The sequence below is a fragment of the Stenella coeruleoalba genome (genome assembly GCF_951394435.1).
Source record: "Stenella coeruleoalba genome assembly, chromosome: 8".
NCBI classification, from domain to species: Eukaryota; Metazoa; Chordata; class Mammalia; order Artiodactyla; family Delphinidae; genus Stenella; species Stenella coeruleoalba.
The window spans coordinates 25088311-25100579 of NC_137154.1; the positions used below are offsets into that span (position 1 = coordinate 25088311).

Below are 12269 nucleotides of genomic sequence, written 5' to 3' on the forward strand. Positions count from 1 at the left end.
CGCACGGGCTTAGTTGCTCCACAGCATGTGGGATCTTCCCAGACCAGGCCTCGAACCCGTGTCCCCTGCATTGGCAGGCAGATTCTTAACCACTGCACCACCAGGGAAGTCCCTCATTTTTTAAATACAATCTATTTTAAACAAAGAGTAAAAAAAAAAATCAAGTATGAGACACCTCTGCTTATTGCCTAATCAGGTTTATAACAAAAACTAAGGCAGAGGGACTTCCCTGGTGGTCCAGTGGTTGAGAATCTGCTTTCCAATGCACGGGGCTGGGTTCAATCCCTGGTCACGGAACTAAGATCCCACATGCCATGGGGCAACTAAGCCCACGTGGGGCAACTAAGCCTGTGCTGCAACTACTGAGCCCCTGCACCACAACTACAGAGCCCACACGCCCTGGAGCCTGCATGCCACAACTAGAAAGCCCATGCACCACAAATACTGAGCCTGCACACTCTGGAGCCTGCACGCTGCAACTACTGAGCCCACACACCACAACTAGAGAGAAACCCATGCACTGCAACGAAAGATCCCGCATGCCGCAACTAAGACCCAATGCAGTGTGATGAATTGGGAGATTGGGATTGACATATATACACTAATATGTATAAAATGGATAACTAATAAGAACCTGCTGTATAAAAAAATTAAATAAAATTCAAAAAAAAAGATCCAATGCAGCCTTAAATAGATAAACAAATAAGTATTAAAAAAAAAACTAAGGCAGAATTGACAAAGCTCCAAATAAAAAGTACAAATACTGAAAAATAATGATTACCTGCTATTTTTATGCAAAATTATACTAGACATTAAAACACTAGCTGACGACTTCCCTGGTGGCGCAGTGGTTAAGAATCCTCCTGCCAATGCAGGGGACACGGGTTCAAGCCCTGGTCCGGGAAGATCCCACATGCCGTGGAGCAACTAAGCCCGTGTGCCACAACTACTGAGCCTGCACTCTAGAGCCCATGTGCCACAACTACTGAGCCTGTGCTCTAGAGCCCACGAGCCACAACTACTGAGCCCACGTGCCACAATTACTGAAGCCCGTGCGCCTAGAGCCCATGCTCCACAAGAGAAGCCACTGCAATGAGAAGCCTACACACCGCAACGAAGAGTAGCCCCCGCTCGCCACAACTAGAGAAAGTCTGTGCACAGCAACAAAGACCCAATGCAGCCAAAAATAAATGAAATAAAATAATTTAAAAAAAAACACTAGCTGATTAAGGGCTACATTACATTTTCACCAATCTACCATAATATTTACAAACTCTTCTAACTCTTCATCCAACTGACATAAACTCCATTTTTTAATTTTTTTATCCAAGAAACACCAACTACTGTTTTTACAAATAAGAGCCTCATTTTTTTTTTTTTATCTAAACACAGAACCTGTAATTTAGCAACTGTATAGCTTCTGAAATTCAGGTAAATTATTTACTTGAAATGTATGTATAAAAACAAATTAGAAACTACTAGTTGTACTTAGCAGTTATTCATAGCTTATTTTTCTATTCCCAAAAGAGGTTAATATTTGTGCAAAGACCTAATGCTAAAAACCAGTATCATAAAATATTTAGTGTCTTAGACTGCTTTTTAAAGGATTTCCTTTACTCTTTTGAAACATTTAACAAACAGATCATCTCAAGTATAAAAAATAAAGCTCTTTTTTACTCTCATCCAAAAGATTTCAAATAAAGAAAAGGAGTCTAGGTATCACACATAACTAAATCTGATATGCCGAATAATGCAGGACCCAAATATAATGAAGTCATTTACTAACAAGTGAACTAAAAATAGAGCCCAAGCAGCTGGAGCCTGGGGGTTTATATAATATGCTAGCTGACTTCTAAAAGCTCCTAAGACAGAATCCACAGAATACAAAGGCAAGAGGGAAACAACGCCATTCCTCTCATGCTGTTAAATCAGATATTAAAATAACTTTTCCAGAAAAATATTAACTAAAAGCTAATCTTGTGTTACATTAAATTGAAAAAAAACTCTCAAGAGCACAGAGGATCAAATAAATCTAATTACAGGAGATGTCAATTAAGACTCACTACAGTGCCACACTACAATACCTTTTAAACCATCTAGAAGGTTTTAAGGGACTTCCCTGGTGGCGTAGTGGTTAACAATCCGCCTGCCAATGCAGGGAACACGGGTTCAATCCCTGGTCCAGGAAGACCCCACATGCTGCGAGCAACTAAGCCCATGTGGCACAACTACTGAGCCTGCGCTCTAGAGCCCAAGAGCCACAACTACTGAGCCCGCATGGCACAACTACTGAAACCCACGCACTCTAGGGCACGCATACGCAACTACTGAGCCCACGTGCTGCCAACTACTAAAGCCCACGTGCCTAGAGTCCACGCTCCGCAACAAGAGAAGCCACCTTAACGAGAAGCCCACACACCGCAGCGAAGAGCAGCCCCTGCTCGCCTCAACTAGAGAAAAGCCTGCGCACAGCAACAAAGACCCAACACAGCCAGAAAATAAAAATAAATTAAAAACAAATTTTTTAATAAAATTTTTTAAATAAAAAAAGGTTTTAAGAACAGTATCTAGCACTGTAATACTAAAAATTATAACATCAGGAATATAAAGGGTAAATTAGGCTGTATTCCTAATTTCTAACATATATTTTAGTAAACTTAATTATCACCAAGTGACATAAATGTGGGTTTCCTTCTGATAAACTATTAATGGTAGAACATATGTTTGGAGCTGATTTTTGTAGTAGCTAATTTCTGCTTTATCTTGTCCTGGGTACTAAGGCATATATTTGCAAGAAGCTAATCAGGATGACAGGTATAGTACAAAGGCAGATGCAATACCAGAAAATAACTACCCCGTGTTGGGCCTAAATATATAATCCTCATGTTCTAACAATTTCCAACAATAAACTGCATGTGTTCATCAATTTACTAACTTATTAATAATGGCCAATATTGGCAGATCCTATATCTGCCCACTGTGCTGGGGCTCGTGGGGCTCCAGGATACACCAAGATCATAAACTCATTTAGGCTGAAATGAAAAGAATTTCCCAAAATTATAAGACTATGAATTCAGGGACCTCCCTGGTGGCGCAGTGGTTAAGAATCCGCCTGCCAATGCAGGGGACACAGGTTCCAGCCCTGGTCAGGGAAGATCCCACATGCCGCCGAGCAACTAAGCCCGTGCGTCGCAACTACTGAGACTGCACTCTAGAGCCCGTGAGCCACAACTGCTGAGCGCGCACGCCTAGAGCCCGTGCTCCGCCAACGAGAGAAGCCACCGCAATGGGAAGCTCACGCACTGCAATGAAGAGTAGCCCCCACTCATTGCAACTAGAGAAAGCCCGCGCACAGCAACGAAGACCCAACGCAGCCAAAAATAAATTTAAAAAAATACTATGAATTCAAAAACATTTACAAACTAAAGACAATATTTTGAATCATAGTAATCATTAGCTACCCTCAAGACCATCTATTGTACTCCAGGCTGTAGTACACAGAAATTATTTTCTTCTTCAAATTCCACCCATAGCACCAACACCAAAACAACATTTACCTAAAGCATATATGGAAAGACCATAATAAAACTTGTTATGAAAAAGTGGCCTGAACATTTGTGGCAGCCGCAGAAGTGTGTTTAAATCTTAAAATCACTAATCTGAATTTTTATAACTTCTAAATGTTCAGTTACATCAGATGTGTCATTAAAAAGCATGCTCTCTTAAGTGCTGAAAAGTGCCCAAAGATATGTACAAAAATTACTATAAACCCTTTCTCAATATTTAGACTTCTGCTTAATCATCACTGATCACCTATTATTCCTTCAGGTCCTCTATTAACAATAAAAATAACCAATGTCTTTAGCACAGAACTTTGCAGTAGCAATTTCTATTCTGCTTGAGCAGATTTTATGCCTAAATTTTTTTCTTTTTAATATGAGTTCACTTGTTCCCTCTATCCTTTGTTTCTTTTCCTGCCTTCTCTTGTGTTTTGGGGGGTTTTCTTTACATCGTTTTTGGAGTATAATTGCTTCATAATGTTGTGTTAGTTTTTACTGTACAACAAAGTGAATCAGCTATACATATACATATATCCCCATATCCCCTCCCTCTTGCATCTCCCTCCCACCCTCCCTATCCCACCCCTCTAGGTGGTCACGAGCTGATCTCCCTGTGCTATGCGGCTGCTTCCCACTAGCAATCTATTTTACAACTGGTAGTGTATATATGTCCATGCCACTCTCTCACTTCATCCCAGCTTCCCCTTCCCCACCTGTGTCCATTCTCTACGTCTGTGTCTTTATTCCTGTCCTGCCCCTAGGTTCTTCAGAACCTTCTGTTTTTTTAGATTCCATATATATGTGTTAGCATACGGTATTTGTTTTTCTCTTTCTGACTTACTTTACTCTGTATGATGGTCTCTAGGTCCATCCACCTCACCACAAATAACTCAATTTCGTTCCTTTTTATGTATGCCTAGATTTTTAAAACCTCAAGCCTAAACTGAACTTATCTTGATCTCTATTTATCCGAAGCAGTCTTTTTCACCACATACACACACAAAATTATTTCATTCAGCAAAAATTCAACATTTATCAAATAACCAAAAAATAGTTGTCACCTACCTGTAGTACCGAGATTGCAGATATGTTGAACAAACAGTCTTTGATACGTGACTGGCAGACCCAAAGTCTATTACTTTAACCCTATATGGCTGTCGAACAGGATCCACCAACATAATATTCTCTGGTTTGAGGTCTGCGTGAATTAAACCAAGACTTTTCAATTTTTTCAGTGCAGTGGCCACTTGCTGAAGAATGGGTCGAATTACTTTTAGTGGCAGAGGACTGAACTTATTTTGTTTCAGAAAGTCATACAAGTTTTGTTCCAGCATCTCAAAGACTAAACAAGTATGGTTACGGTGCTGAAAGCATTCATAAGCTCGTACAAAGTTATATTCATCAGCATTTTCAGTACTGAGCCTTGCTAATATGCTCACTTCTATCTGACCTTGACGTGCATAAGAAGGGTGGTTCTTCAAAATTTTGATTGCTACAATTTCATTTGTCCCTCTTTTCCAGCATTTGACTACCTGGCCAAAAGTGCCTCGACCAAGAAAATCAAGGACTTCGTAAGTATTTTTCATGGAGCATAAGACTTCATGCTGTACTAACTGATAGTCACCTTCTCCAGTGGTACAATTCTGTTTTGTTCCTGTGGTAGCTGTCACAACTGTCACTGGATTTCCCATGTTGGTTTGCAACATTGCAGGAAGTATGGACAACTCATCCACAATCTGCATTGCGCTATGATTATCCAACTCCTCACTCTTGCGCTTCAATCCACATCGCTGGGGGCCTTCTAGGAAATTCAACCTGTGTCGCCACGCCCCAATCTGAGGTGCCTCCACTTGAGTTTGCTGCGCCTGAGCTGCTATAACCTTTGTAGCACCCGCAGTACTTTTTAAAACAACAGCACTTGTCTGCAATGAAAGGTTGTGTCCTCGAGGTCTGTTAAATGGTATCTTTGTCTGAAAAGCACTACCCTTCGTGGGAGGATGAGAATTTCCAACGTTTCTACCATTCACATAGGTCCGTGGATAGTTTCTTTCCTGGAATACACAACTGCTTGGCTCTACTTTGAGTTTCTTCACACTACAAAAGGCACTTGACTGAGTTTGATAAATATACGGTGGGTAGACCAAGACTTGTGAGGCCATACCTGCAAAAGAAAAAAACGGCCATGTTAGCTACAAAAATTTAATTTTTTAAATCTCATGAAGAAAACATTTAAGGATCAAGTCCATAATTTATAAAAATAGTTAAATTCCATTAAGATTTTTTCCCCTTGGAGGAGAAAAACATTTTCAATGCTCCATTTTAGTTACTTAGTACTTCAGATATTTTGTGTATTGCATGAAAGGTCGGGACTAAACAGCTGAGTGCATTCATTTAATCAATAAATATTTACTGCTAAGCTACAATGGCCAAGATATGCCCTAAGAACTGTACCAACCATTTTCCCTCCAAAAGAAAAGGTACAGATCCTTAAACTGTACACATTTGGCAAAAGTAAAACATTCTATTACCAATATATCATTTATGAACCAATGACCAAAACCGAAAATATATATTACATAAATGTAGTTACATTCCATAAACCTAAAGCTCCAGAACTGCCTCAGGGAGAAAAAAAAAATCAATTGTAAAAATAAGTATGTAAGCCAGATAGAGTTCGTTTTCACAATGTCCTCTTTACTTAACGTCATTTTCCACATCCACCCTTGTAGCAAACTCCTTTACATTCAAATCAAAGTGATACATTTTTTTTCTTTTTCTGGCTTGTGGGATCTTAGTCCTCCAACCAGGGATTGAACCCAGGCCCTCAGCAGTGAAAGCACTGAATCCTAACCACTGGACCGCCAGGGAATTCCTGAGACAATACCTTTTTTTTTTTTTTTAGACTTTCTATTTTATATTGGAGTATAGTTGATTAACAATGTTGTGTTAGTTTCAGGTTTACAGCAAAGTGATTCAGTTATACATGTATCTATTCTTTTTCAAATTCTTTTCCTATTTATGCTGTTACATAATATTGAGCAGTGTTCCCTGTGCTATACAGTAGGTCCTTGTTGGTTATCCATTTTAAATATAGCAGTTTATACATGTCAACCCCAAACTCCCTAACTACCCATTCCCCCCTGGCAATCATAAGTTCATTCTCTAAGTCTGTGAGTCTCTTTCTGTTTTGTAAATAAGTTCATCTTTTTTTTTTTTTAAGATTCCACATGTAAGCGATATCTTATGATATTTCTCTTTCTATTTCTGGCTTACTTCACTCAGTATGACAATTTTCAGGTCCATCTATGTTGCTGCAAATGGCATTATTTCATTCTTTTTAATGGCTGAGTAATATTCCATTGTACAACACCTTCTTGATGAAGCCTTGCCTGGAACACCCACACTCACCCTCCAGGCAGAATTGGGTATTCAGTGCTCTCGTAGAAGCTTACATATTCCTTTAATTAGCATTCATGATATGACATGCCTGACATTACACTGTAACTGTCAGCACATACAACAGTCTTTCACACTAGATCTGAAACAAAGTGCTCATAATATAGAGTTGGTTTTCAATAAATGTTGGTTGGTTGAATTAACTTCAAAATATTTCCATTCTCCACAATTTAAAAATCTGTATCATATTCTGGGCAGTCTCCTACCATTTTAACAAATCAAACATCAATTCTTTAACTCAAAAACAACAGATTGCCATCACTATATGTAATTATATATAATATTTAAAATAATAAGAGCTACCACCTACTATGCAACAGTTTAACAAATGCTTTATTTGCAGTATTTTACTTAGTACCAATTTGCTGTTAAGGAAACTAAAGCTCAGAGGGACTAGGTAATTGGTTCAAAGTCACACAGCTAGGGTGTAGTAAAAGGAGCAGGAAAATACAATGCCCCTTCAGGTAAAAGGCATAAATTTATGCCTCCTTCAACTTCATAAACAATTCTTGTTACAACCTACCACTTTCCTAAGTTGACCTGGCTTTGGCAAGAAATCAGCTACAAAACCTTATTACACAAATTAAGATTTGTTGTTCAATGTGTAAGAGAAAATCGTAAATTGAAATCCTGGAGTTCCAAACCTTTTCATCCATTTTCTTAAAATCTTGTTGGCATCTATTCTATACTTTTACTCAGGGGAGGTTTCAAAACTCCACCAATTATCATCTTTTTAATGAGGCCAAGCCACATCAAAAACTCCTTCTAAACATATATCAAGCTCACTCTCTAACTCACTTAACACTGTGAAGCTCCCCAACCTCATCTTCAACAACTTAACATTATCATGATTCTCCTTATTTCAAAGCACGTCTGTGACCCACACCCATAGAAACAGACACAATGACAGATGATGAAACTCACAAACGAGTTTCTAAAACAGCTCTTATAAATATACTGATGGATTTAAAGAAGAACATGAACATAAACAGGAGACACATGAAAATCATTTTTAAAATGGAACTGGTGAGCCTGGAGAACCCTACATACCATTCATAGATGGTGGGAAAGAAATTTGGCAATACCTAACAAAATTGCAAATGGATATGTTCTCTGATCAAGAATCAGATAACTCAGATACAGTACAAGACAGTCATGCAGCACTGTTTGTAAAGAAACACAACACTGGAAACAACCTAAGCATCCATCCAAAAGGCATCAGTTAGATACACTTTGATACACAGACCAACCAGAGTCTTAAAAAAAAACAATGAAAACAATCTTTTTACCCTGCTATAACCTGATTCCCAAGATAATATTGTTACATGAAAAAGGCAAAATTCAGAAAAATGTGTACTTTACAACAGATATTACCACGTGTGTTTAATTAATAAGGGGAATTATATTATCAATATTTTTGCACATACATTTATTTGTGTACATACATAAAGAAGCTGTAGGTTTCTCCGCCTTAGAGAAGAATAACAAGAATACTGGGGGCAATGAGAAAGATTGACTTTACACTGTATGTCCTTTTTACCACCTTATTTTTTACTATGTACCTGTGTTACCTGTTCAAAAAAGTTTTTTAATCATCTGGGAAACCTATTAAAACATACAGATGAAACAATTTCAAGATTAAATAATATATCTGGGATATGCTTCAAAATAACAGATAAAGTGGATGGGGATATAGATAAAATGAAATTAGCCATAAATTATTCATCACAGGAGCTTGATAGTGAATAAAAAGGGGTTCATTATACTATCCTATCTACTTTTGAATATGTATACATTTTTCCTTAATAAAAAGTTAAGTAAGGGACTTCCCTGGTGGTCCAGTGGGTAAGACTCCACACTCCCAATGCAGGGGCCCGGGTTCAATCCCCGGTTAAGGAACTAGATCCCACACACATGGCGCAACTAAGAGTTCGCATGCTGCAACTAAGAGTCCACATGCTGCAACTAAGAAGTATGCATGCTGTACTCAAGATCCCACATACCGCAACTAAACATGCCACAACAAAGATCCTGTGTGCCACACTAAGACCCTGCACAGACAAAATAAATAAATAATTTTTAAAAAATGTTTAAAAACAAAAACTTAAGTAAACATGTATTTAAAACTCCAGAAAAATTCTGATTCAGTAAATCTGTGGTGAGGTTCAGGTATCTGTATGTATACAAGTTCTCAAGGCCATTTATTGACAGATTCACACTAACTATTCACACTACTGAGAACCAATGATCTCATCTGTACAAAACCCTAGGCAAATTCAAGTCCTACCACTTCAGGGCCCTCAAGTCTGAAAAATCAGGATGAAGTCCTAGGGAATAAAATGCATACCACGCTAAGCCAATCCATGCCATGTTAAATAAAGGTGTTATGTGAACAACAGCTGAGATCCAAGTAATTGACCTAGAGATTTTTTTTTAAAAAAACACTACTGCATTTCTTGGGGCTTCCCTGGTGGCGCAGTGGTTCAGAATCTGCCTGCCAATGCAGGGGACATGGGTTCGAGCCCTGGTCTGGGAAGATCCCACATGCCGCGGAGCAACTGGGCCCGTGAGCCACGATTACTGAGCCTGCGCATCTGGAGTCTGTGCTCCGCAACAACAGAGGCTGCGATAGTGACAGGCCTGTGCGCCGCGATGAAGAGTGGCCCCCGCTTGCCGCAACTAGAGAAAGCCCATGCACAGAAACGAAGACCCAACACAGACATAAATAAATAATAAATAAATACATTAAAAAAACAAAACAAAACTACTGCAATTTCTGAATCCAACTGTCCCCACCTTTTCTTTTCCAACATGCCAAGCTGGAAGGCAAACAGCCCAAAGGTTCCAACCAGGGCCAACTAAAGGAAGCTTAGAAAAAGTAATTACCCCTCACCAACCACTGTACTCTGTGGGACCAACCTCAAAGAAAACTTCAGAAAATAAACACGGGGTAGGAATGTCACATAATTTACATAGCACATAGAAGAAGTGGGTGAGGGGGTAATGCTGGAGACAGTTGTTATAACAGACCACAAGAAAAGAACTCTAAATTACTAATTAACTTGACTACTGTGACTCCCTACCACAGATATTAAGTCTTTCCCTTCTCCCACCCTCCATCAGATTAACTCATGACCTGAGTATCTTATATTTGGTGTTTATGGATTTTACAGAGTATAGTTAGTACTCCGAGAAGCTGCTAAGTCCAGAGTCCAAAACACTGAATCAGTACAATACTACGTATTTCCTATTATTTTTCATTGCAATATATACTGTTATACCTCTGCAGTTATATTTCATGACTTTATCATTTGTTCTTACCAACTGACTAAGAAATGAAGTTTTGAAATACCACCCTTTTGTGAGCTGGAACTGCCTATAAAATCACTCCAAGGACAGTCAAGACTCCTGTTAGGGACTTCCCTGGTGGCACAGTGGTTAAGAATCCACCTGCCAATTCAGGGGACAAGGGTTCGAGCCCTGGTCCGGGAAGATCCCACATGCTGTGGAACAACTAAGCCCATGATGAGCCACAACTACTCAGCCTGTGTGCTGCAATTACAGAAGCCCAGGCTCACAGTGCCCACGCTCCGCAACAAAGAAGCCACCGCAATTAAGAAGCCTGCGCACCGCAACGAAGAGTAACCCCCGCTCATCTCAACTGGAGAAAGCCCATGCACAGCAATGAAGACCCAATGCAGCCAAAAATAAATAAATAAAATAAATAAATTTATTAAAAAAAAAAAAAGACACCTGTCAGAGCAACCGTTAAGTTTCCATTCCTCAGGCTTAATAATCTCAGGTACTTTAACAGGCCTTATTTTTCCAAGCCTCTAAAAAACTTTAAGACTCATCTGAATTCTATTCAAATTCTTCACATCCTGTTACAATTACCAAAACAGCAATGTAACCGATGTTGATAACTAAACCACCACTAACCATAAAGATATGGTTTCTTCTTTTTTTTTTTTCTTATTACACATAATATCAGGCCTTCTGAAAACAGAGGGAGGTAGCAGAGATAGAAATACTTAGACTATCTTACATTCAATTTATTAGCCAATATCAAAGTTCTGGATCATTTTCTGCCAAACTTATACATAGCCCTATATATAATCAGGTTCTTCTTTAAAATATCCTGTGATATCACAAATACATTTAATTAAAGGTAAATAATGCCTTGCATTCTCCTCACTCAACTTTCTTCTTCTACTTGTTCAAATCTCAATTTTTAAACTTTTTTTTCCTTAAAACACTGTGGTAAAATATACATACATAACATAAAATTTATCATTTTTAAGTGCACAGCTCAGTGGCATTAAGGTCATTCACACTGTTGTGCAACCATCACCATTTTCCACCTCCAGAACTTCCCCCCCCCACTCTGAAAACTAAAACTAAAACAACTGTCCATTGTCCCCTCCCACTAGCCCCTGGCAACCACCTTTCTACACTCTGTATCTACAAATTTGACTATTCTAGGTACCCCCTATAAGTTTAATTATACAATATTTGTCCTTTTATAACTGGCTTATTCCACTCAGCATGTCTTCAAGGTTCATCCATGTTGCAGCATGTGTCAGAATCTCCTTCCTTTTTAATGCTAAGTAATTTCCCATTGCATGTTTATGCCATATTTTGTTTATCCATTCAGTCATCAAAAGGTATTTGGGTTGCTTCCACCATTCAACTATTGTGACTAATGCAGCTGTGAACATGGATGTACAAACATCTCTGCAAGACCCTTTTGTATATATAGCCAGAAGCGGAATTGCTGGCTTATACAGTAATTCCTTTGTTTTTTGCTTTGTTTTGTTTTAGGCCGCACCACACGGGTTACAGGATCTTAGTTCCCCAACCAGGGATCGAACCCGTGAGCTTGGCAGTGAAAGTGCAGAGTCCTAACCACTGGTCCACCAGGGAATTACCATGGTAATTCCTTTTTTTTTTTTTTTTTTTTTTTTTTTTTTGCGGTACACAGGCCTCTCACTGTTGTGGCCTCTCCTGTTGCAGAGCACAGGCTCCGGACGCGCAGGCTCAGTGGCCATGGCTCACGGGCCTAGCTGCTCCGCGGCATGTGGGATCTTCCCAGACCAGGGCACGAACCCGTGTCCCCTGCATCAGCAGGTGGACTCTCAACCACTGTGCCACCAGGGAAGCCCGGTAATTCCATTTTTAATTTGAGGAATCACTAGACTGTTTTCCATAGCAGCTACACCATTTTACACTCCAACCAGTAGTGCACAAGGGTTC

General features: G+C 39.2%; 1 protein-coding gene across 3 annotated transcripts in view; it reads right to left on the reverse strand.

Moving 5' to 3' along the window:
- Nucleotides 1-12269, reverse strand: part of HIPK3 (homeodomain interacting protein kinase 3) — a 95007-nt gene that overhangs the window by 60957 nt on the left and 21781 nt on the right. For all 3 annotated transcript variants that reach the window (XM_079928888.1, XM_079928890.1, XM_079928889.1), the window contains exon 2: nucleotides 4626-5721. In XM_079928888.1, coding sequence (XP_079785014.1) covers nucleotides 4626-5719 — 1094 coding nt within the window. In that variant the 5' untranslated portion in view covers nucleotides 5720-5721. The remainder of the gene's footprint in view (nucleotides 1-4625; nucleotides 5722-12269) is intronic.